The 27,081-nt window shown below is 42.4% G+C and overlaps 1 protein-coding gene across 3 annotated transcripts in view; it reads right to left on the reverse strand.

Moving 5' to 3' along the window:
- Positions 1-27,081, reverse strand: part of FNIP1 (folliculin interacting protein 1) — a 69,401-nt gene that overhangs the window by 14,332 nt on the left and 27,988 nt on the right. For 2 of the 3 annotated variants that reach the window (XM_054217221.1, XM_054217223.1), the window contains exons 2-11: positions 24,772-24,898; positions 15,797-15,940; positions 11,471-11,571; positions 11,152-11,226; positions 10,533-10,624; positions 7,890-7,973; positions 6,824-6,895; positions 5,943-6,078; positions 5,190-5,391; positions 4,300-4,385 (exon numbers count right to left, since the gene is read on the reverse strand). In XM_054217221.1, the coding sequence (XP_054073196.1) occupies positions 4,300-4,385; positions 5,190-5,391; positions 5,943-6,078; positions 6,824-6,895; positions 7,890-7,973; positions 10,533-10,624; positions 11,152-11,226; positions 11,471-11,571; positions 15,797-15,940; positions 24,772-24,898 (1,119 nt within the window). The remainder of the gene's footprint in view (positions 1-4,299; positions 4,386-5,189; positions 5,392-5,942; positions 6,079-6,823; positions 6,896-7,889; positions 7,974-10,532; positions 10,625-11,151; positions 11,227-11,470; positions 11,572-15,796; positions 15,941-24,771; positions 24,899-27,081) is intronic. The other variant, XM_054217224.1, reaches the window with a different exon arrangement.

Genomic DNA, 27,081 nt, shown 5'->3' on the forward strand with positions numbered 1-27,081 from the left:
TGGCTGCATCTGCAACTGATAGTGTTTCCTCAGAGAGCGATCAGATTGCCCTGGCCGGCGGCCAGCAGGCATGTGACTGCAGTGCAGGGAACCCTCCATGCCAGCGCGGGCAGCAATGCCACACAGACCAAGGGCAAGGATTAACCGCTTTCCAGCTCTGCAAACATGCGGGGGAACGGGCTCCTTCCAAAAAATAATAATAAAAAAAAAACCCAACAAAAAAACCCCACCCTACAATGCTACAGGGAAGTTAACTGGATTTAAAAAAATGACAACCATTAAAAATCAGATTGATCCCCCTCAGCCATCTGCAGCAAGCAGCCCCCTCCCCTGCGCTCACCTTCCCCCCCTACACCAGCACGCAAGGGAAAGTTCAGTTAATGACAGACTCTGTTCTTTTGAGGGTTACGGTACATTTAAAATGGTTTCTATTTGGAAATGCTTCAGGGAGGCTGAACTCCAGCCTGGAGCTGATAGGCGTCTTGGCACCAGCAACGGGTGCAGCAGGGGCTGGGGGAGCTCCTCAGGAAACACCTTCCTGTCTAACAGCGGCTTGAAACCAAACAAAGCACAGCCTGGCCAAGGAAAACGAAGACCTGAGCACAAGCCCTCCTTCAGTCCCTCGGGGTCTGCCTGCCGTGCGGGTGCAGATGGCAGGGAGGCGAGCGGCACGGTGCGGCACGGTGCGGCACGGCCGCGCGTCAGGCGGTGCTGCTGCTTCCCCCACACACACCCGCAAACCTCCCCGGCCTTTGGCCTGGCCTTTAGTACCGGTTCCAGGTGTATTTCCCTGCTGCTGCACAAACTAAACAAGAGAGACGGCTCCTCGTGCATGAGAGCATCCCTCTGCAGCCCCCCATCACAGAATGGTTTGGGTTGGAAGGGACCTTAAAGCCCATCCAGTGCCACCCCCTGCCCTGAGCAGCGACACCTCCCACCAGACCAGGTTGCTCCAAGCCCCGTCCAACCTGGCCTTGATCCACATCCAGCTTGTGATCCCTCAGCACCTTGCTGGGAGAGCTCTCTGCTATTTCCGAGCTGCGATACAATGGGAAAGCTTACCATCCCTTTAGGGATTCTTTCAAAAAAGAAAAAAACATCAGTGGTTTGTAAAACTTACTTAACATGCATTTGCTCCCTACCCTCATTCCCACTTTCCATAGGTGATTTTTCCTTAAAAAGTAACAAGAAAAGGAAGGCAGTAATTGCTGCAATGAGTGCCCATGCAACTCCCGTGCCCGTGCTGGCACAGGGACCAGCCCGCACCGCTCAATTCACAGCAGCATAAGCTGCTTAAAAATTACTGGCATAAAATAGGATCGAATTTGGCTGCCAGAAAGCAGAGAGGGGTGTTTCCCTGGGCCTTGCGCTCAGTGTTTCCTTGCCAGCCTGTGTATGTGCCACACAGGTATTAGTCAGATGCATAATCTGTATTATCAATGTGCTGCATTGGCCTCAGGGACCGGGGGAGTCGAAATATTTATGCAAGTACAGTAGCTTATTTCATAAGTCATGCGTCTGCACAGCTGACATCTGAAGAGTTTTAAGCCTCTAAGTCAAGTGTTAACAGCTAAACCCATCAGTGCTTCAGAAAATTAAAAATTGCTGTAAAGTGAATGATGACGCAAGGGTAGGCCTGGAGCTGGGCACCAAATCGATGGCAAATTTATCAATACCATCAATTTGCAGAAGCAGCCTAGGCCTTTCAGCTTTGTTTTTCCCAGGATGCGACAAGAAGAGCCCAGGAAGGGGTCTGTTTTGCTGTCTTCTTTTCTGCCCCTCGGCCCCCAGGACCAGCAGGTAAATGCCTGTAAATGCCTGGCTACTGCTGCAGCCAGCTCCTCTGCAATAACCCTCCTTGCCGGCTCCCAGGCTGAGCTACAGCCACAGCACGGTCCCTGCAGAGGGGGACTTTTGGGTGACAGGTTACCGTAACAACCCTCACCCCCGCTCCTCCCTTCTCTGATCAGCACGGCCACGTGGAGCTGGTCCCCCATGCCCCAGTGATTTGAGGTTATTCTCATCACCAGCAACACTTGAAAACCTCTGAAAGTCTGGGTTTTAAAACAAAAAATAATTCTCCTAAAAAAAAAAGAAAAAAGACAGGCTGCAATGAGTTAAACCAGCAGAGGATTACGTTTTAGAAACACCAACCCACTGAAGTCAGCACCCTTCTTCCCTCCAGCATAATTTGCTAAGAGGGCAGGAATCAACACAAGTCTCAGGTTCAGCAAAGGACTCGAGCTCCTGACTTCCCCGTGACTTCAGTGGGAAAGCAGACGCCTGAAGAGATAATAGTGGCCTAAATGGGTTTGCTGAACCTGTGCCAAAGCATCTTTGCATTCAGCCTTCAGTATTTAAATACACCCTTTTTTTTTTTCTTAGTAGACACATATTGCATTGGTCTGAAAAGCAAGTGGCTCTTACATGTTACAGAAATGCTTTTCTCGATGGCTGCATGAACTGACAGCCCAAGACACCAAGGAAGCATGAGGACCTTCTGCAGGACCGGCCCGGGCTGGGGGCACCGACTCCTGCATGTCTCTGAATGCGTTCGCTTAAAAAAAAAAAAAAAAACCAACCAAAAAAACCCCAACCAAAAACCAGAACTGACAAAGTCTGCTGCCCCAGGAAACTCATTTATATGAAATTAAACTGGATTTAATTTACCTTGTTACACTATTAAAGAGTAATATTTATATCACCATGGGAACCTCTGCATAAAACTGGTAGTTAGACACATGCTTCCAGTGCTGGTTGCGCAATGGCTGCGTCATGTGAATGATCCGTCTTACGGCGGCTCGGCTGGGGGAGTGCCAATCCTCCCATGTCCGGGGGGCCAGTATTTTCCTCCGCAGCCCCAGCAGAGCAGCCATCCTCGTCCCACCCCAGCTCAGCACCGCCGAGCTGCCCTCCAAGGAGGAAAAAGCTAGCAAGGGGGACCTGGCTTGTGTTTTCAGGGTTATTTTTCCTGCGTTTGACTCGGGATACGTGCCCCTCCCCACCACTCTGGAACTGTTTAACTTGGAAGGACAAAGGAGAACAGGCAAAGTCCACTGAATGTATCTTGAGGGGGAATGTTTTGGGGGAAATTTTGGGAAAACAGACGGGGAGGTGGTGTTATCAGGGGGCAGGAATGCAGAGAAGTGGCTCTGGGTGAGAACGGGGAGGAGAGGGAGAGCAGAGCTGGGGGAGTGGAGGAACCACCGTGGCTGCTTGGAGTTGCCAAACTCGTCTCGGGCCCCTGGGCAGGATCGGCGGCTCCCAGCAGTCACGAGCTCCCTCCGCTCCTTTTCTTGGCACTGCTTATCCCCATCCACCCTCACCGCAGGCCCACGTGCTCGCTCTTCCCTGCCTCCTGTCCCTACCAAACATATCCTTTGCCCTCCCTTGCAACTGCCAGGAGGTGAGGTTCTAAAAAATAAAAATAAAAATAAAATATACTGTGCCTTCATCCTGCACCACCACCTAATCCACGGCATTCAGGTAGTAAGTGGAATTGTAGAAAAATGAGTGAGCCCTCATGATCCTTCACTGTTTGATAAAATACATCCTGATGTCCGGATTTTCTTTTTACAACATCAGAGCACTATCTTCTATACTGTCCTTAAAAAGTAGCTCTACACTGGTTGTAAAAGGAAGCACCCTGCCACTCCCATCGGAGAGGAGATGAATCACTTGAAACAGACGGATTTCATCTTAATTCCCTCCCCATGACTTAAACTATGGAAAGAAAATACAGTTAAATGCCAGGGATGTGCTTATCTGTGTTACTTTGTATATTAACTGTTGAATAGGGACGCTCTGATAGCAAGAGATTACAGTACTGCATTTTACTGTGTGAAAAAGATAGTCCTCTTTCTTAGTAGCCGGTTATCTGAAATGTCTTTAGAGTAGAATTTAGAGCCGGGTAAAGGTCTTGCTTTGCTTACACATCAGGAAAATATACCCTAGAGGAGGATTTCCCTAATGTGGCTTTGCAATTCTTTTCCCCCTCTAAACGGGCCATAAAAGACAATTTAAGAGGTTGCTGGAGCTTCATTACCGCCTAAAGCACAGAAAACCTTGATCATCTAAGTCCTGTTCAGATGAAGCTCTGACGGATATACACACTTGGCAAAAATCTAAACAGAGAGATTATAATGGCTTGCTACCATCAATACCTTTTTAGTACTTGCTTTTGCAGAAGACTTTAGACATTATAAATTACTTATCCTGCACTAAGGCGAAGATCCTTTTAAAACAGACTTGAATGCTTTTGAAGAAACAGACACAAAAGATAGGAGACAAACTGCTCACCTGAATTCATTAAGGGCATCAACAATTCTGTTATAAGCCAAACTCCGCTGACTGGCATCAGCTGATCTACGACTCATTTTCATAGCCTTGAAAACAATCATTAAACAGATAAGTAACACATAGCTACAGAAGCACAGAAAATGGAAAACAAAGTCATGTGTTTGACTTTATCTTTCATGCAACTAGTCATGCAAATAATTTTTTTTTAAGTGATAAAACGATGGTACAAGTGCCAGCTTTCATATCTGAGGAACGATAGGTGAGGCACATGCATTTGCAGCCTCTGCTTCTTCTGTGCTTTTCATCATTCAAGGCATAAAAGCGGTCAAAATTTTCATTGCAGCGGCAAAGTAACCATTAAGTATTTCCTAGAAGAGAGATTTGAAGCAAATCTAACTGCATATATGAAACTTCAATCTTTGAAAATTTCCTACACATCAGAATCAGGGGGTAAAATAAAGGAAAAGAAAAAAAGCTCGCTATTTATTTACGGTCTGGAATAGCCTAGAGATGGGTTCTTACCCTGCGATTTGCTAGACTCAGACACAGCTGAAACCAGGAGGTAGAGGTGGCCTTAAAAGCACCTTTCCCCCTTGGCTGATCCAGGGCTTGCTGGGAGCTGACACAGCCCAGTGGCTGTTCTGGCTTTCAGCAACCCCTGTAGCGTAACGCAGCGTACTGTGTCCTCACCCTGTGTTGTGCTTTTGCTAGCAATAAGAAACCTCATCAAAGATGTTGTGGAGCAAAGCTCTTCTCTGGTGCAATTCCAATACCCAACAGCAAGTCGATCCCACTTTTGTGAACTAGTAACAAGAGTTAGAAATTAAATCTGACAGCTGGGGGGAACATGCAGCAATACAAGTGCAAGAATCCAAAGAGACTGTGTTTACCTGTTCTATTGCACTCTTCAGTTTGTTCATGTGACTCTCAAAAAGAGGAAAGTGTGAGAAGAAGAACTCATTAAATTTGTTGTTTTCATCTTCGTCTCTTGAGAGTGAAAAAATAACTCCAATTGCTATCTTTTTCTTCCTAACAATTCCTGGGCTGGGACCAGAGCTGTCATCTGACAAGTTAAAGCTTTCATCCATGGACCTTGAAGCACGGAAAAAATAGAAGGTTAATGTAATCCACTGCTTAAAGTTGTACGTTGGTTTCCCGTGTAATTAAATTCTTGAACATTTAACTCCAATAAACAACTTTTGTTGGCACGTGTTGTCAAATCATCACCTTTGATAACATCCACTTTGCAATTTTTTACAAGCACTCATTAATTGATCCTGCAGTCACAAAAGCTGGAACCAGACTCAAAGTGTTTGTGGGATTAGAATATGGTATTCTAGTTCTCTCGCATCTCTGCCAAGAATTTGTGTTTTGAGTGGGATTTTAGGGCTTCTTATCCTCAAAAGTACAGCCTACAGGTTTACATTTTGCTGAAGGCTTTCTAGTTAGTGCAAAACAACGAATGTCACCAAGAAAACAGATACTAAAAAAGATCAGGCGCTGAAGTGCAGCCTGACTTACACCTCTGTAAATACCCCACAGAAAGCAACAGCAAGAGCAGATGTACGTATGCAAGAGCAGAATCAAGCTGACAACGGTGGAAAATTTATGGGCAGCAACCAGCATTTTCATTCCCAGCTCACCATCGAGGGAAGACCCCATTCTCCAAGCTGGTAGTCTGACTGCGACGCCAACGCCGCTGGTAACTGCTAGCACAGCTTTTGTTAAACGAAGAGCCCGGAGATGGAAACGGAGTGATGAGCAGACTGCTAAGAGATGCTGCAATAATAAGAGGAATAAATAAAAATCTCTCTAGAAGAAAGAGCATTTGGAAAATAATACCAGCAATTAAATGAAGCCCCTCAAGATAAACTGCAGTTGGTTGTCAAGTGCCTTCTCTTTTGCTTATCTATGTTTCTTATCTAAAAATAACCAGTTTATAATAACATTAACAAGATATACCAGCACTACAAGGGTGGGACAGTCCTGCAGCTTTCCATAATAAGCAACATACAGGCTGCACCGTGCTCATCAACCCTGAGTATCGGGAAATAAATTCTTTGTGGAAAGGAGTAACGTTAATCATGTCCTTTAACAGCCTTTCCAATCCTAACCCTACATGCCCAATATCCTGAATTTGGGGGGAGGAGAGGAGTGTTGTGGAGGCGAATTCATGTTTTAACATTACCATCCTCCTCAATTTGGAAAGGAGATGACAACAAGTATCGTTTAGAAATGCTGCAAACTCATTTCAATATTTAATTTGGCTTGCTTATTTGCAGCATGCTTAAATAAACTGAACTGCTGTTCAGATTACCTCTTTGAGGTTCCTAATGCAATACTCTTGACGCCTACAACATTTGTACGTAGACATATAGGTATGCATTAATGCTTATATATAACAAAACAGAACAATCATATTTCAGCAGAGGAAAAACTATGTGATGATGTCTAGACATCTCAGTGACGAATATTACTGCATATTTTTGGAGTCTACGGGGTTAACACATGTAACTGACATTACCAGATCTTGCTATACCGCTGTCTCTGTCCTCATTCTGCTCCCTCCCAGGCATATCCATAGGGTTGCTATGAACTGTAAAACAAGGAATACCAATTAGCAGGGGAATATACAGTTCCTTTCTTGTTTGCAGATCTCCATGTAATTAATGAAACAAAAACATGCTCATTAATTCAGATCAACAGCACTGCACAAGGCCATCACCAAGAAAGGCTGCTTAGCCGAACAAGCCAAAACACTTATCTGAAAAGCTTGTATGTATTTTTCTGAAGTTCATACACCTATTTTAGTACAAACTAAAACTAGTACACTTTGTTTCTCTGCACAGATATTTTTCAATGAAATTTTAATGTAGCAAAAGGATGTTGGTCACATGGGTAGTACTTAGTGTACAGACAAAAACCCCACCAAAGCCCAATATAAACAGGACTTCTTCCATAGACCAGTTTTCTTAGGTATTATATATATAATTTTAAAAGGATTTTACAATGCTGTCTTGAAGAAAATACTTTTAAATTGTGAGCAGTGCATTGGTTGTTCAACTAAGCCATAAGCTGTCCAGATTCACAGTCTGCATATACACAAGATCAAAAGTGTCTCAGGCTCAACAGTCTTGAAATGTGATATATTTTACAAATATGTGTGTGAAATAAAGCTACTCAGCCATGGAAATAAGACCCAGCCACTAAAAGCAAGACGTGTCCATTTTAAATGAACCTAGGTTAGCTTTAGTTTTTACAGTTTGGTTGAAATAAGTCCAGATCAAAATAGCTCAACACTATTGTGAAATATTATTTCCAGAAATATGAAATCCACCATTCAATATATAAATTTCCAAAACAAAACAACACAACACAACCAACCAACCCCAAGGAGGAGTATTAAAATATGTCTGCTGTCCTCTGGGGATTTAAAGCACATACCCAAAAAGGTAAGAGCGCAAACATCACCGTCCATTTTTGTATTTTAAAAATAAAAATCTTATTTCCAGGGCTAAACTACAATTCCACACGGTTTTGTCACACCAGCTAGACTAGCCACACAGCACAGCACACAGCACACTGCAAACCTGCAAAGAAAGAGGCGCTCCGGATCAGGCGGAGCGGACCTTGCTCTGAGAATGCCCGCCTGGGGCTGCAAAGCTGTGAAAGACCTACATGGCAAAACGTAAAATACACATGAAAGAATGAGGTTAGTAAAGCAGAACAGTCTGTAGGGATGGGGCCAGGGCAGGGAGAAGATATAAGCCAACATAAAGGCAGACTAACGTATGCAGGAGAACAGCTCTTAACGCTTAACAAGAACGTCGATTCAAAGATATGGCTTACAGTTGAACTATATAGTATTTATAGAATTAAATAATAGACCCAGCTTTACACTGTCTCCCATAGAAGGGTGGGGTTTCTCTCCAAGGGCTTTTTTTTTTTTTTAGTTGAAAAATAATTAATTTATGCAGGCTCAAAGCCTAACTTGATCACAAACAGGAGATTCATCGTGGAGTACAATGTTTGTTTTAACGTCCACACTGGTGGGGTGGCCGAGGAACACAGTCGCTGAAGATGATGGGAGAAAGGGGGAAAAACGCAGGCAGAAATCCGTCTTAGTAGAACCAACAGAAAACTATAGGCTAAAGTAGCTTTTCTGAGACCAGTCAGTACATCAGTTTAGTGAAATGATCATATAAAAAATAAATGTTAGCAGTCTTGGTAGTCCATTTTAAAAGTAATACCGGTTTGTAGATATACCAGAGAAAGAGTGTATTTACCGTACACGGAGCCAGGAAAAATGCATGGGTATTTTTAATGAGTTAATTGCCAGTCCCTCTCCTAAATTTGAAGCTACTGCTCACTCAAAGTTTTCTGATTACACAAAACATGAAAGCTGCACCTCAACAAAGCTCCCTCCCATTCTCTTAGGTCTTCAGTCATTAAAGAACATGACCAGTGCTGCTTTTCTTTCTTTTTTCCCTTTTTTTTTTTTTTAACCATCGTATCTAAAAAAAGCAGCTTGTAAATAGCTCCCAACCAAAACACATAGAGCCTTCTCCTATCACAGGCTGGCGAGAGCCAGTGAGCCCAGAGCGGTCTTTGCCATTGAACAGAGTTGTGAGAAATGCTGCAGTTACAGATTAACTTCTTTCCCTCCTTTACCCATGGTTCCCCCGGCGCTGAAACAGGAACTGTAAACAAACACTGTCAAACCGACTGCAAACCTGTGCGGCTCAATAACAAAGAAAGTTTCAGCATCCTCTTCTAGCAGGCAATCTTGGCACTTCTTGTTGCACGCCCTTGCGCTGAGGTGCCTACCCCTCGTTGAAAGGTGGTGGGGAAGAGTCACCCTCACACAGCCAGACACAGATGGACGTGGCCCTGGCTACACCTAAATCATATCGAGTCCATGCCTAATAGTTGCATTATCTGAATTTGAATTTGCAGTTTAGATGACACTGGTGAGACAGCAAACTTTTGCCAAGTGCAAACCGCAGCAAAATCCTAGAAGTAGATGAAGTGAGTTCCTCCCTCTTAGGTCGGGCACCTCATTCATCATGCACTGTGAAAAATCACAACTGAAGTCTAAAAGTAATACTGAATAAAAAGATGCATTTTTCTTAATAATTTTCCTGACTTAGTAAATTCAGGAAGCATTTAGTATATAATAGGTTCTTACGGCTTTAATTGGCTTCCGTTATAAATAGACTATTGGGAATGATTTTAATGAGGTATACAGTTTTTGCGCCTGAAAAGCATTTAAGCCCATGCTTAGGTGTAGTCTTATCAATGTCAGTGTGAAGGAGAGAAGTAAACACACCCAACAAGAATTAGGACCACATCAAAGCCAGAAATCCGGTTAAAGTGATTTATTCCTTACTTCCAACCCTAGAAAAGTGTATTTTACATACAGCAGTATTCTGTAAAGCAAACATAAAAAGCAGCCCCTAATTCCACCTACTACAACAGACGTTTGCTTGGAAAGTCAACAGTCTAAACCAATGGAAAGGGAGGACGTGCTAAAAAGCTCATCAGACTGCTACACTGGACGACCAACCACTGAAGTACAGGATCTTTACTATCAGCTCAACTGTCCCCCAAGGGAAATGCCAAAACCTTCCACCCTTTCTCTTATCTGTTCTTCGAGCCTTCATCCACAGCACTTCCATGAAGGCTGAGAACCAAAGATGCCAGATGGTTTTTCAAGACTGCTTAGCTTCCACCATCAGACAGAGAAAGAGCAGAGAACAAAAAGATATTCTGTCTAATCTGATCAAAAACTCCAGCACAACTGTGCAAGGTTTACGTACACTAGTAGGAAACACGTGGCCACACACGCCCAGAGTACGGAACAGAATGAAAATTATTAATGAAAATAAAACTGGGGAACTGAGCCAGGCAGAATCAATCCTGTCTGATCTGAGATATGCTGCTTACAAGTTCTACAGACTGTTATTTTCCAACATTTTCTGTATTTAAACTTGTATATCTAAATATTTCTGTTATGTATTTTATATACACATATACAGCTGTATATACTGAACCACTGCTAATTCCTTGAACTCTCTCATTTATTCACCTCCAAACACTACCAACATTAATTTTCTGTTATGTCGTCAGCTTTTTTTTTTTTTTTATTTTATTCTATTTGGAAGACTTTCATATTCTAGAATCTATGATTACTTGGTTAAAAATACCAGAAAATAAAATCTGTTTGTAATTACCTATATTCCCAAGAAGCCCATTCATAATTGTACTGTGGTCAGGCTTTAATGTATTGCTGTCTTGATTAATGAACTCAAGACTGTCCTGCAACCTGTAACAAACATAAAGATACAACAAAAACAGTGATTTGCATTGCAGTAGAATATAGTGTCACCTCACTATAATCCAAATGGAATGGACAAGATAAGAACACAGGCTTCCACTAGAAAAAGCTTTCATAGCCTAAGCCACATTCTCAGTGGGTCACTTAATACACAGAAAACTAAATATTGAACCCTCTGAAGCCAGATGTTTTTGCAACACCTTTTTCGTCATCTCAGACTGCATTCCCCAACTCCAGTGTTCTGTCCTCATCCCTTCTCCTTTGGTGGTTGCAGGTACTTATGTACCTTACAATATCAAGCTTCACTATATCAGCATTAAAGGAACGTTTCATTCATTTGCTTAAAGCAAACTGAGGTGAAGACAACGGCAAGGGAAAGGTGGACGTCAGTGACAGGATGTAACAAATCAGGGAACAATGAATTATTTTTCTAGAGAAAGGGTCCAAAAAAAGTCTTCTGTGTTCTTTACACTCATCTGCTTATGTGCAATAGATACAATTTGCAATGGACTCACGTATTCAGACTTCCGTAGATGCTGCTTCCAGTGCGAGCTGTGAAAACCTTGCTGAGCATGAGCTGAGGAGGTGAGCTAGAGGACAAGAAGGAAGATGTCAGTCAGACACACAGTGCCACGACAAGCTTTGCTTTCCATTTCACAACCCTCCAGATTTTATAGACCTAAACAGCCTTTGGTGTCAAAATTGACATCAGAACAACTTTAAAACAAACCCAGAAACTCCTTTTACTCTGCACTTGTGGCATTCAATTCATTACGTATTAGCATTAAGGAGTAAGTCTTCTGAAAAGAACAGCAGTAAAAAACTTAAACTTACCGGATCTGGTGAATTTTCAACGTGGAGCCCTTGTAACTCATGGCCACAGAGCCAAACATCATCTCTCCAAGCATGTTAGCATCTGAGGAGCACCGAGAACCCTGCAAAAAAACCCCACCAACACTTGGTTTTAAGCATTTTAGAAGCACACTCCTATTAAAGTAACACGGAACTAAGGAAAATATTCTTTACTTAAAAGATAAACATGCAAAATATCTTGCTATAAAACTGTTGAATACACTAAGTTGAACAGTTCAATAAAGGTAATGCTAGCATAGCAAGTGATCTTCACATTGGCTGTGAGCTAAGGCACTAAAATCATCCAACAAACCTAACTCAGCTACAGGGGGTGTGGTAACACTCTACTGAATAAGAACCTAAACCTCGTGTCTGCTTCACAAGAAGAATCACAAGTTCACTGGAGATTTTATATAGACTGTGCTTCGGAGCCAAGCTGGACCAGTGCTTTCTTGACAAAGACTGATTTATAACATATCCCGAGATGGTATTTTATATTTGATGCATCTTTCCCTGTTGCTTCTGTGATGGTACCAGCAAAGAGCTGTAGCATCATGGTGCCAGGCTTAAGCTGTGCAATTCCTGCCCCTCGGTTGGTGAGAGCTTGCTGTAAGGCATACTGGCTAAATACAAAGGAGGAATGTCACTATGCCGCATCACAGGCTAGATCAAATACTGCAAACAAAAACCTGAAATTAAAAAGTTACTCAGGGCAATCAACTGAAGATGACTGCTCAGCTGACAGTCATCTTATTTGTATACTTTTAATGACTGAGATTACTGTCCCTTTATCAAGGGCTGTTTCATCTCTAGGCTAGCAGAATATTAGTGCTGGTTCTCCATTTGTGCCTTGCCTTGAATAATTTACAATATCATGACCACTTACTCACAGAGCTCAGGCTCAAGGTGAAGTACTTTGGTACCGTGCAAGAGGGCAACACATTTCCTTTGAGGTGCATGGTAACTAATAACTCCTTCCTTGGAGAAATCCTTCCAAAAGGTCCCTAAAACCAGTCACCGAAATAACCTTGTGCTTGGAAAATGCTAAGTGCCATATCTCTCCATGTCCCTTATCCAAGCTCTGAACAACCAGGATCCTCACCCAGATTCCTTCACAGGCTTAGAATATATCTAAATATTTTCCCCAGCGTCAGACAGTGAGCTCAGAGCACAACCAAGGACAGGGTGTCCACACCATGGATTCCTACCAGCAGTAAAGAGTGATATGAAAATGCCCGCTTGACGTTTCTGCTCACGCTAGTCCGCAGAACAAGGGCAGGAACAAGGAAATGCTAATCAGCCAAAAGGCAACACACTTATAACACTTTTCAATTTTTAGCTCTTCTCAAGCACTCTCAATTAAGATGATGGTACTTTAACAGACGTACTATTAACCTCTGAAATCTGCTATCAGTGCAAGAAAGACAGGGGATGACTAAAAGTAGCAATCACAGTTATAAAAATGAGGATACAATTGCAAGGTTTGTTAGTGTTCATATGACAGGGCAAAATCTGATCATTAGATGGGTCTCAGAGAAATTTCCATCTTTACCTGCCAGGATATCATACTGCCTGGGTGCACTCTAGGCGGTACTGGAAAAACTGGACTTTAAAATCAGGCAGTATGACCTAGCAGCTCCATGGAAATATAAGCATACATGTTAATGGCTCTAGGAAATAACAGGTCTGCCAGCATCATGAAATCTTGAAGTAAGGCCACTGCAAATTACTACAGCCAAATGTTATGATTGTTATTTTTAAATCTGTTGCAGATCTCCTATTGAAGGACTCATTCTGAATAAATGTCAAGCCCTTGAAGGCCGGTTTTGGTTTCAACTTTCTGCTGTTGTGAAAATCTAATTCTAAAGCTGAGGAATAATACTTTAAGATAAAGTATTGATTTTCTTTGTCAAGCAACCAAATCAAAAAAAGCAAGCGAAAATCAGCTACTTTCAAATTTAATTATAGGGGTTTCCCTTTCCTCTGAAACACAGAGACAAGCGATGAGTCAAAGACAAAGAGCATAAGATGCACCCATGGCCTGTTTCAGTCTGGCATTTCATCTACACTTAATAACAATAATTTTACCATGCATAACAGAAGATGCACATATTTAATGCATTTAATATGGAAACACTGCTACAGCTCAACTCTTTGGGCCTTCATTGCTGCAAAATAAAGGTCACTCAAGACCAAAGTAGAGTGCAATCAACTGAGGAAAGGGGTTAAATATTAAAAACTCAAACAAAAAATAGCCAAGGAGCATCTGGCAAAAAGGGCACAACCTCCGGCACTGACAGCTTGGAAACAAACCAATTCCGTAGGTCATATTTACCAGCTCACATAAAAACTGAACATAAAATATCCACAAGTGTTTGTTATTACACATTAGCATATTAGAGGTAGTAAAATTTGCACGTTTGGGAAATTACATTTCTGAATATAACATTTACCACATGTAATAGTCCACTTACTGTACATATTGTCCTATTGATAACTAAGTCCATATGTAAATTAAAAACACAGCACAGAAATAAATGTAAAATGTCGCGACCAACAAATCAGAAAGACTTTCAGTCCTGACTGCACTGACAAGCAGGTACAGAGCTAACACTAGTATCATAACGTGCAAATAATCGTGGGCAAGCTTAGAATCGTATTCAGCTTCACCTTAATGGATTCTAATCACATTTGTGAGGGATCTGGATAGAGCATAATTAAAAATATGGAAGCCTGGAAGAAAGCCCTGTATTTCACCTTGCAATTAAAGTTGATCATATATAGTCAAAGTGTATTTAAACAAGGAAACATAAAGAACTATTTAAAAAGTCTTATAACATTGTATTATTTGGACTTCCATTTTATAGCTTTTTAAAAAAAAAAAACAAACAAAAGAACTTATAAATACCGCAAATGCATTAGGTAACTTCTGAGGTTACCAGACACAGCAGTTAGAAGATAGGAAATGCCGGGCTGACTGATGTCTGGACAAAATTACTCTGGCCCTTCTGCATACACAATACAAAGTTTTATTGTGCAGTAAAGAACTCTTGTATTTATGGCTCTCTGCTCACGTGCTGGGGAAGCCTGAAAGGAGTACGGGGAACACAGTAGATGATTTACAACAAATAGGCTGTGGAAAATCAACTTAAGCTGAAAGTTTCTTGCACGCTTTCTGAGCCGGTCACAAAGCCACACATCAGTTCAACTCAGTAAGATTTTGACTAAGTGATACGCATGAGGAAATGCAGACTTAAAAGGGAAAACTTTCCACAGCTTTAAAATACACTGTCATGCCAACAACTAAAATTAATTTCCTTTAATAATGTTGACCATTGTTTGCACACAGCCTGCCCAGTAGGAGAGACAATTTCTGGATAGTGGGGGGCATCATTTTTCTTGGTCACACAATGCACGAAGGAGGTTATTTTGTGCTGGAAGGAAGCTGCTGACAGAAATGTCTCTTCCTTTCATAACCGCAGCTAAATGCCCTTCCAGGAAGGGAGGAATGGAAAACAGATCTTCAGCCACCTTACTAAAGCTGTGGAAAAGAGTGTGATGAGAAAGAGAAAACAAGAATACGCAGCTCGCCGAATATAGCGAGAGCTAACGCGACAGTGGGAAAGTCAGCACTGAAAGGTTCTTCATTTATATCTACGGTAGATTAAGACATCAGTAGTACTGTACTTCAGAATAGGTTGTGGAGATAGCAGCTTCCCTCAAACACACAATTACTTCATTACAAAGAGTGGAAGGGCTTAGTTCTATTTTAGGGTGGCTTAATATAAAACACTTGTGATCCATGGAAGGAGAGATGACAGAAATATATCCGTGTCAGATGACTGTAGCTACTCTCGTGGCCAAAATCTCTTATGTAAAACGTAACTCAAGTGCACTGAATCCCTTGTTATAAAGCTGTTAAATGGACTGTCCCTACAGACAATGCATTTCTCTGTTATTTCCCTGTCCTTTAGCAATAAAGTAAAATAAACTACCTCATCTATACCAAGATAAGATATTTGTGCCAGGTCTGAGTGTACTGAACAAGTGTTATCACCCAGGTCATAAGACAGAACAAATGCCCCGGAGAAATCGCTGCCATTCAAGACACATCCTGAGAGAATGAGCTGGTTACTTTTAGACTTGTTGAAACCCAAGCTACAGAATTAAACATTACTGAGTCAGAACCAAAGTCTGGTTTTGACTGAAAACTGCTCTCCACTTTCAAGAAGTTGAAAACATTCAGTACCTCACCTGCAGTTAGTATTTGACATGGCTTATGCAAAAAAAAAAGGAAGAGTGACTCACCTGGTATTTTGGGCATTGTTCTTTTGGATCAGAGAACGAAGATGATGAGTTGATTGAACTATCCAAGGAAGAGGAGCTGTCTCCTCCAGGCTTCAGCTGGCAACATTTCCCAAAAACTCTCACCTGAGCATCACTGCAGAGTTTCTGAAATACAGACAACATACATGATACACTGAGACCCACAACCTGAAATCACTGTTTAGCAGCACTGTACTTACCTGTTTAGGTAAGATATTTAAGAGCTGAAAGGCTTATGCCCCAGAAAAACAATTAAAAGAATATTTATTAGTGTCTCTTGCAGCCTGGCTGTACAAGAGAAAGTTGAGCTGTTTTACTTTCAATTAGCCAGGAGCTAATAGGTCACTGCAACTTCTTTTTCCTAAGCAGCCATCCGGCTCTGAAGCTTTACAAATGACTTTTTTAGATTCAGGATCAGGAGGAGAAAGGATGGTAACAAAGTGCTCAAGGGAAGGATGGCAACAACAGGCCCCATCTGTCCCCATCTCGCTCCCCGTGCCCACTGGGGCAGAGGTGACAGCGCAGTGTGATGGGCACAGCCCTCCAGAGCAACAATGCCAGCCTGATCACGACAAGGAGCAGTTTACGATGTACAGGAAAACACACTGATTAGGAGTAATCGAGCAAGAACACCAGAATTCCAGAGAGATTCATGTTACAAGGATAGGTGGAGAGAAAAGCTACTATTTTTATAGATCTCTCCACAGCTGCGTCTAAGTCCCCTAGTCCTTTTAAAGAGTGGCACAGAGGTGACATGTTCCTCTTGTTTTCAGTGCGAGGCAATTGTGAGGCTGAAAATGGACAAAGTTGAAAAACAGTCAGTGTTACAGGGAAGCCAGAAAAGTTTCACAAAACAATGGAGAAATGGTCCAAGGGGTGATTTCTGGTAGAGATTCAGAGAGGAAACATATCAAAAAAGGGAGTTAAGAGGGCTCAGATGGTGCTGGAACTGCCATAGAGGATGGGTAGGATCTGTGTCTGTATTATCAATCACTGGCACCGGAGATGCTCCACTACTGTTTTTTTGACGATTTATAAACATTTGTGACTTCCCCTGTGAATCTCAGCATCCCAAGCAGAATCATTATCCATGTTAGTTAATGCTATTTACACTAGCATTAGGCAACCCTCTTCACCTAAAGATCTCAACATACTTTTCATATACTCATTACACTTCAAAACACTCACATAAGGTTAACATTATTTACATTTGCTAGTGGGCAGCGCTAGGAGACAGAAATAGTCTACACTGCTCAAAATTACATACTAACTCTGCCCTAAGACTTTCTTAATTAACATTTCCTACACAATCACCAAACCAGTAAGAGCAAGCTGGAAGCAAACCCTACTGGAAGCACGGTTTGCAGGAGAGATGGAAATACAGAAGTGCTGTCATGCTTGATCTCTGGACTCAGAGGTTCACATCACAAGCTCCCCTTTCATTCAAAATCTTAAGTATGTCTCGATCTTTAATAGCGATGAAAAAAAATAAAAAGCATACAGAAAAGTGCAAAATACCCAAGACACAGGGTGGTAACTTCATGACTCCACTCAATAATCAGCAACAACTGTAGAAAAAGGCGACTGCCCTTAGTGCTGTGGAGGGATTTTGATGAGAATCCCATGCCTCTGTCCTAGGCTGTGCAAGTTTCTTTCTTTTTTTTGGCTAAATCTCAACCCCAGTTAGGGACAGGTGACTTTTATGTGGCCCTAACTGGGGGCGAGATTTAGCAAAACAGCAGAAAATATCAGGGATTATGGAGCTCCACACAGCAGCCTGCACTGCTGCTCCCATTAGAGAGCTGCCGCCGCAGAAAGCCTTAAGGAAAAATGTGCAGACAAATCAGTAATTCTGTGGCAGAGGGGAAGGAAACCGTCACTAGCTGCTGAGTCCTGTGCTTTACTGACATATACAACCTCCCAGAGTAGTATCCTCTCATTACCACATCGTGGTGAGTACGTTGAATTCATGCAATATGTAGATTTGCTAATTGCTAGTATCTGTGGCTTGAGCACAGTACACAATGGCTGGAACATGTGAATGATCATCATATGACTTCAGTCGGAACTCGTGAACTAGAATTGCATTTTATCTCTGACACAAACAACAATGTCCTCGGCTAGGCAAGCATCATGTGATAAAACCACATAAAATCCACAGGGTTACAGAAGCTTTTGCAGGCGAACCACATTTCAGCTTGCATTTTTCATCAGATGTTGAAAGTTCCTTCTAAAAAGTTACAATTCTAACTAAGCTTCCTTGAGACCGTAAAGCCAGTAAAGGCATTTCTACAGGTGAAGAAAATTTCTGTTCATTAAAAAAATAGACTAAGTTTGCAAATTACTTACTTTTAAATAATTTCTTCTCATTATCTCTGCATTTTTCTACACAGCAGCTTTCCCCAGATCCATTGGGGAGTCTGGTATCTTGAAGTAATTGCCTAATTTAAATAGCAAACCAGGAAAATGGCTGTTTGGTCTTTGCAGTGGAGTTTAATGAACCAAGACTGCTGCAAGGAGTCTGTAAAGGAGGTCAGGATCTTTCAGACACCACTTTTCAGAACCTTGTGAACAGTAAATCCCTCCTAAAATGCAGATCACTGATGAATTTTGGTGTTTGCTTTTTTTCAAACTTAGCATGTGCTTAAGAATAACCTGTTGGACAATGAGATCAAGTACCTGCAATGTCCCTCTCCTCTGCAGTTTCTGACTCCAAACGTCACTGAAATTTTAGATGGTACAAATTTCAAGATATTATGCATCAAAGGACTGGGATTACTTGCATTCCAATATAATATTCCAAAGATATCCGAGCCAGGTTTCCAAAAATAAAAAGGTAACCTAATGATTTAAGAGCCGCACAAGGGAAAGATTCAAAGTTATGGATTTTCTTTCCAAATAGACATAGCTGCAGCAAATCAGATCCCTAGGCGAAGTGCTGCTGGAGTCCTCCGAAATGCTCACTTTTGCTGGAGAGCAGAACATCTGCTGGAAGGATGCCGCGGACAGTGCTGCTCCTGGCTGCCACGCTGCTCTCCCTGCTGTGGTCACACTCTTTGTTCTTTTTCTGCCAGCTCGATGCAGATACCGCCCAGCTCCAAAGACTTCCTGGCAGTCAGAGTTCTTACATTAGAGGTCATAATTTGTTGAAAGTCTTGGAGACGTATCAGATAGTACTGAAGATAACTTAGAGTAAAATGTCTTTACAGTACAACAGGGTACAAAGTAGTTTTCTTCTACAGTTCTGCTTCTGGAATCTCTTTTCTCCACCTCTATCAGCAAAGACCTTTAACTCTTTGCCACAAGGTCTATACATTCCTCAGTAAGTGGAAAGAACGTGCCCAGTGCTGTGCACAGGAAGAAGAATTTCTGCTGGGCAGGTTTTGGTTGGGGATAATAAGACAGTTGAAAGGAGCCTGGTGTGTTAAACTGAATCCAGAGTGTGTGCATGTGTGTTAGGGCTGTGAGTGACAGAAGGAAAGAGAAATGTCATCATATGCCTCACTCTTTTCTACCTCTCTGCAACAGCAGGTGCTCAAATACCACTGTGGCGGTAGTGACAGAGAAATCTATATATCCAAGTAAAGCTGCCATTCTTCGAGACCTCTGTATACCTCATTTCTAGAGCAGGTTATTCAGCAAAGATGAAATATTATTCCAAAAATACATAAATTAATTCTTTTGCTTTATTAATATGTGTTGGTCTGAATGTGTAATTAAATGTATGCATCCACCTAGGACGTGACAGTAACTTAAACAGGCATTCTTTCCTTCCCTTCAACTGCTGCTGTAAAAATCCAGGTGTCTTTCTTAAAATGCAGCTGTCAAGTGCTCCATTCTCCCTTTATTTCCAGAGTTGTCAAGTTCCTCTATTGCTCAGAGGTCAGTGAAAGAAGTAAAACAACCGTGGGTTCCCCCACTTCACTAGTATTCTTCTGTTTCTGTTTCGAGAGAATAAGCAGAGCTAAGAAGGCAGGACTCGGTCTCTGTGCTTACAGCTGGTGTCTTTATCTGTCTGCTCAGCCTGGCTCTCTGGAAACCTGTCCACTGAGAGCCAGAGAGAGACCAGAGTCTCCATTTCACACAACTCACCTAAAAGCAAAAGGCTCACTATCCAATTACTAATCCCTCAAAGCAATTTGCTGTTCAACATTTATCCAGTGCTGAAGTATATTAGAACACGTGGCTAATCCTGGCTTGTTTAAAACAGCATGCCTTTTTTCTACTTTGGGATAAATATGACATTCGGAGTGAAAGAAATTGCCACAGTAGGAGATCAAATATCATATGACCTTTCAGTTAAATTATCCCAAAGAGAAAGACGACTAGGTTACATGGCAAAAGCGAACTTTTTGCTCCCTAAATCCAAGTCCACTGTTGCACCTTTAGATCTCCAATTCTGTACCCTGGGCCACTCTTTCTCTTTCATTTCTTCAAGAAAACAAAACAAACCCTGCTTCTGAAAATCCTCTTCTGCTCTGGGTCCTGGGAACAAGTCACTGCCCTTGTCTGATTCCTTGCCTTTCCCTGTTCCCACCCAAACCACCTAAACTCCGGATCCCTGCTCAGCACATTGCACAACTTGGCGTTTGCCTTCTTTCCTCCCTCCTCTTCTTCGCGGGCACCCCTTCTTCTTCCTCCTCCCTGCACTCCACGCCTTCCTCTAGGCTGATCTTTAGGCTCAGAAAATCGTTTAGCTTCTTACATGTCTGTCAGCACCCCTCTTCAGTCAAAGCCCTAATGGCAAACGCCATCTTGTCATAAGTCACCAGTGGACAACATAAAAAGGAAAACGAGCAGCTAAATGAGATCATAACCCTGAACTCCTTCAGCCTGCTCCAAGGAAAGCCCTGACGCAAGGTTCCCCTTCCCAGCTTCTTCTTTGGTTTACTCCCCACTTCTCCCTCATGGCATCATTTCTGTGGCATCCTTATCCCAGTCAGTTGCTGGCCCTTGGAGGAAAATTCCTCGTACTTCAGCTGGCCTTTGCACACTGACATTTATGGCAACATAATTCATGTGCCGCACAACAGCAGCAGCACAGTAAAATACAGCACGGCCTTTGCATAAGGTGAGCATGAATGCAGTGTCAAGGTTGAGAAGCCAAGCACAGAGGGGTCAGGAAAGGCAGAGCCAAGGCTGAAAGCTCAGCACTGGCCGGGCCACCTGCCCTCTGCACCTTAAGAAGGAAAAGGAACTGCTTGTTGTGCTTGATTTGAAATTCAAACCAGGCCCGGTATCAGAGCTCTTGGAGGAGTGTACCTATGTTTACACACGGCTCCTGGCTTGGAAACTCAGTACAAGCCATCAGGGTGGATGCGTGCGGGACCTGGCACAGCCATGAGGCACCACGCAGGCAGTGAGTGGGGCTGGTGGTACCTGCGAGCGGGAGGCAGGCGGGAAGGTGTTAGAGAAAAAGGGGCAGACAAGCACCGAAACAAGTCTACTAGTAGAAATCAGCCATACGTTTTAACACTACCACCTGCAAATCAAGTAAGAGTCTCATTAGAAAGAAGATACTTAGTAGCATGAGGAACAAATTCTGAAGTAACTCTCTAGAGGAGACAGGGGGTCAAACCCATGAGCTTGCCCAAAGAAGTACTTTGATGCCCAAAAAACCACGGGATGTGGATGTTTGGGTGTGGACTGAGGCTGTTTAGTAAAGGCATCAGTAATGTCTACTTGTCATACCACACGCTGCCCCGCTATACTCAGTATGCAAATGCCTGTTCTGATACATTTGCTCATGACCTAGTGTCACAGGGCTGGAAAGGGCAGCCGCTCTCTTCTGGGATGCCCTGGCAGAACACAGACAGGGGAGTTGCCCAATTTTTGGATGCCCATGAGGCAGCAGCCTTTCAGGTCTGCTTAGAGAGCCCAGCGGATCAATAGCCCATCCCCTGGAAAGCTGGGGAAGAACCTCTCCTGCTTAGCACCAAAAAAGGTATAGGACTCACAAAGGGGATCTCTCTGCCTGCCCCATGCCAAGTGCCCACAGCTGCCTGAGGCAGATCTCCGCCTGGCCTGGGTGGAAACGCCTGGCACAGCCCTCAGCCAACATTCCCGGTGTGGCAGCCGCCAGCCCTCCGTGTCACCAGACTGCTGCCCAGCTTTGCTTGCCAAGTTTAACTCTAGCAAGACCCAGGGAAAACACTGATTCTCCTGCACAATTAAAATATCTCAATGGCCATATGGCAAACTCGCAGCTGCTTTCTATGTGTCTCTGTGCAATACCCTCCCAAAATTCTTGTTTACCTAATGTTTAGCTTTACTGAAGACATGAAGAGGCTGATCCAATGAAAACACAAAATCCTTATTTGTGTTATAGTCACATTTCCCTCACGGATAATATGAACCTAGTAATGCTTAAATAATTAGAGCCCAGCTTGGTGTGAGCACAAACTCTGCAGTTTTCACTCATCAAAAAGCCGGAGACTACTGTTTTATTTCCTGAAACATCTGTGTCAGGAAAAGTTTGCTCTGATGCTCCTTAAATTTTATAACCATACCTTCCCTTACAGAATTCAAATGATTGAGCCATCTTTTTAACCTTGGTCCACTGCACGCAAGTCTTGACATATGTAGAGATTAGATATATAAAATAGAGCGACGTGTATCTCACCTTGCTGCAGCCATACAACTCTTAAATTACAATTGCTTTCAATTAGACAATTTTGTTACACGTCTCAGAAGCAACAGAAAATGGGAACTGAAGAGCACAGCAACATAAAGCAAACTGAAACCCTCTCGGTTCTCTGTATTAGACTAATTAGACTTCAACCGTAATAGTCTGGACACTGCTAGCCACTCTTGCAAATCTCTCCCCTAGTGTTATTTGTCAATCCAGAGGTATAAATCATGTTAGGAAATGGGGGGGGGAGATGCAGAAAGTGTTGGCTGTTGTGGGGTGGTGAACAGATACCCTTTCAGAGGGGAGAGTGCCCAGCCCACACACATGTCTTGCTGCGAAAGGGCAAGAGTGCCTTGGAATGTGCTTAGAGCCAAGATCTGGCTTTGTATAGGCAGGGTGTGTCTGTTAATGAAAATCATGATAAAGAGCGAGAAAAATAAACAATGCAATTCCTTGGAAATGGCCAGTACGTACTGCTAACTGCACAAGCCTGTACTAAGCTCGCAGCAAGCCGAGCCGAGGACTCCTCTGCACGTTTTTACCTGCATAATGTTTCTGCTATTGCAAAGTTTTGTTTTATGAGAAGTTTTGCCTGACATGACATTATCTGAGTGCCGCAGAAGGCTGATACCATGGCAAGCAAATGTTTCAATATATTCTCTTTCAAAGTCTCCTAATACCACAAAAAAAGAAGAAACTTATCAAGTTACTAGAGATGAGTTTTGGGCATTTCAAGCCCCCTGGGAACAGTCTTCCTCCACCAGTCTCACATACTCATTTCATAGAGATGGTGAATACAGCTATTTCTCTCCCCCTTCATCCTCAGCAAAGAAAAATAAAGGCGAGACTAACATGGAACTATATTGGCTTCATTATTAGCTGTTTATTCTGTTGCTGTTGAGCTACTACACTCAACGATCTTTCTGAAATAAACCAAAACAGTGAAGTCTGGAAGTTCACTGTGCAAGTACAGAGCTATCTTACAGAGGTTTTAGGCTTTCAAGAAATCAATTGAAATACGGCAACATGTACGACATCTTTTTTATTAACGAAGTAATAGTTTACAGTTAATGAAGTAATAGTAATAAGCATGGCCAGAAATTCGTACCAATAAACCACTCCTAAAGATCTCTTGTCTTTAAAAGCCTGTTTTCGTGGCAAGAACACCTAGATAAGCAGGAACTTATAAATTATAAAGCCATTCTAACCAGTTAAATTTAAAAAGAAAGATGCATTTTGTTCAACATTTGTGAAACTTGCTTTATTTCACAAATTCCCCAAAAGAACTAGGAAATTAGGATCTTGAGTCATGGCTATAAAAGCACTAGAGTAAGTGATGGAGAAGCCTGTAAGTTAGTGCCTGATGAGACACAAAGTGACTTGCAGAGGTTAGGATACGCGGCCATAGGAAGCACTCAGGACCGGGATGAGAAACATCAGGCTGGCAGCATCCGACAACAGGCCGGAAGAGTTTACAAAGCTGGATGAAGAATCTTCTGGCTGTACTCCAACACCCAACATGAAAACCAGGGCTTGGGGGTAACGTTATTTTGCGTACTCCTGCTTACAGAACTCAGTAGGTCCTACGGGTAAAAGCAACTGGGATCATAAATTTCACTTCACACAGTGCTTTCTGCTTGCAGAGCTTAAAATGCTTTGTAAATGTTTTTAGGGATGGTAAAAAGGAAGTTCAAAGCGGCAAAATAAGCTGTCCAACCTCACACAACCACTTACAATAGCACTGTGGCTAGAAATTAATCTTCTGGCCAGAGCCCTTAGAAGGAAGTATCCTCATCTGACTGCATCCATTACAGTTTCAATTAATAGATTACCATGCAGACCGTGCCAAAAGGAAAAAACAGAGGAAAAGTTTTCAAGTAACTTCGTGTCAAAAAACTGTCAGCAAAGCATTGGAAAAACAATTGGCAAAAGCTAACCAAACAGGACACAAGAGGACAAAGGACTGGGAGGACCATCCAATTAAGAATGCAGACCCCACCATGGCACAGAAGTACATCCCTAAATATCAGTTTATGCCCTCGGCCCCCCAGCATTGCCTGCTGCAGCCCCAGGAAGGAATCCTTCTCTCTGCAAGAGCAGAAAGTAGACAAGCCCAAGAATAAGGAGATCACTATAGTATTTAAAGCTGTTAAGAGTGAAATCACTGAAGCCTGAATAATTTGCAACTTAACAGGCATTTAAATATAGCCCTGCATATAACTGACGTTTAAATGTTAATAGGAATAAAACAGAACATTTGTGATTTATCAATCTTGGCATTTTAAAAAATATAGACTATAACCATGCAAATTAGTAAAATGCTCACCGACACTGAAACATCCTCTATTTTTCTTTTAGCACTGGAGTCAAATAAGACATTCCGTCCTCTTCTTTCGCAGTCCTGATACACAATCAGTCGGATCTGACTTGGGTCAAACTCCGGCAAAGGCCAGCTTTAATGAAAAAACAAAAGAGCAGAAGGATCAATTACCACAACTCCTTATTACACTGTTCTTTCTACATTATCTGTATATACAACTTTATTAAAACATAAAGGCGAGCAAATGCAATGCTATTTCATCAAACCCTTTGATCCTGTAGCCAGAACTATGTCTTTTGTTTTTTCTTTCCCCTACACTTGCCAAATTACACTGGCATAAATGGCACCAATCCACTACAATCATCTACAATGATGTGCACAGCATTCTTAGCTCTTGTGCTCTGTCTTGTGATATTTAATGTTTCCTTCAAGTTCCAGCTTTTTGAAATCAAAATCATAGAAGAACTGAGCTTTTGTGTTTAAAGACACAAAAAAGAGCGCCCCTCATCATTGCAAGCACTAGCTTGAAAGCATTCACAAATCAAAAGCAAAAAGAAAAAAGGTATATATTTACACCAGCCTCTCCCTTAAGTAATGAATTTCTGCATTTGCAGTCATAGGTTTTCAGTCTCATGGGTTGGCAAAGCACTGAACTCCATGGCTGAAAAAATGCAAAGTACCTTTCCTACCCTTCTTCAGGTTTCACAAACACTGTAGTAACATACGTGTACAGAACTAACTGCAATATTATAAACTACAACGTTCATACTAATATATATGCTTTCATGCTGGGGAAGAGAGCCACGTGTAGCTTGACTATATACTCAGGTCCTCACTACGTTCAGACTTAGAAATAATCTCCACTTAAGCCACTGTGATTCAAGGCCATGCTGCTGCATGGGTCAGCAAAACGCGCACAGCAGTCCCCTGCTAACACACCTATTCCCAAACTGGTTTTGCAGTCAATAAAAAGGAAAGGAGCTTTCCTGAGCCTCTGCCTTCCCCGGTGCCATTGACTACAGAGGTGCTCTGCAAAGGGAGAACTTGCAGGGCTCAGGCTTGAATACCATTGCAGAATCTTGCCTTTAAGGGTGCTTTGTAGCCATCACCGCATTTCCATTTCAAAAAGCCAGCCATGCTTTAAAGCCCAGCAAGCATTGTTGCCCATGGGCTTGGGAATCCATTTTCACTGATACCTACTCAGTTCTTGGAAGATAGGAAACAAGACGCCTGCTCTATCCATGAAACCAACAGGAATCATCTTTCAGCCAGTTACAAGCCATTTCCTAGATCAAGTGAAATTCTATCTTCCTTATCCTTGGCTTTTAGGCACAGTGTCAGCATGAAACCCCAAGAAGTAAGAAACAAGGCCCTGGAACTTTCCAGCCATTAATGAAGGATACAGGCTCACAGTTTACAAGAAGGAGCTGCACATTTATTCAGAAAAAAGACACTCGTAAGTGATTAATATGGATTAAAGTAAACTTGGCATGCTAGACTCCAAGACTCTGGTAAATTTTCCTCTCCTCCATCCCTCTTAATTCACCAGCCAAAAGGTCTCCTTCTCTACATCCACGCTTTATGTGATCAGCACACTAATGACAATTTGTAACCCAACTTCTATAAGAGGTCACAGGAGAGAATCAATTTGATTGCCATGGTCGCCTATCAGAAAGGCTTTAAGACTGTCCAATACATATTCACAGGCTTTACAACTAGTGTAGTCCCAGCAAGGTGAAACTAAGCACCAAGATGTACAGTTACTCAGTCTCTTGAAGAGGAAATCCATTTCCTAATCTGCCTAGCCCCACCATTTAGCAACAGGAGAGAAAAACAGAAGCTGCAGGGAAGATAGTATGCAATAAACGTCAAAAGCAACTTATTACAAGAAAAAACCTTGAGCAACTTGAAACTGAAATAACTTGGTGTCTAGATTTGGGGGCAAAGAGCCGCGTGCCCTCTCTGTTTGGGCACCGAAAGCCAAGTGTCGCCCGCAGAGGGACATGTCCGCAGGAAGAGCAGACGCCAAACTGAGCAAATTCTGTACCAGAACCCAAGCACAGTGACAAACTCATAGCAGAGCTTGCATTTACCGGGGGCTCTGCAAATGAGCCCCATCTTGCATTTCAGAAAATGTAAGAGAAAAAAATCCATAGAATCACAGATTAATTCTATGACTGACTCTGTGGTCTCCTAATATTTAAGTGAAATCAATGGAAGTCTGGAAACTCATTTTGTTTCCAGATAGGCCACTGTGGTTCCTATAAAGAAACACTATGTGACAATAACAACGAACTGCTTGCCAAAAAGGTGCTA

The sequence above is a fragment of the Rissa tridactyla genome, chromosome 11, assembly GCF_028500815.1.
Source record: "Rissa tridactyla isolate bRisTri1 chromosome 11, bRisTri1.patW.cur.20221130, whole genome shotgun sequence".
NCBI classification, from domain to species: domain Eukaryota; kingdom Metazoa; phylum Chordata; class Aves; order Charadriiformes; family Laridae; genus Rissa; species Rissa tridactyla.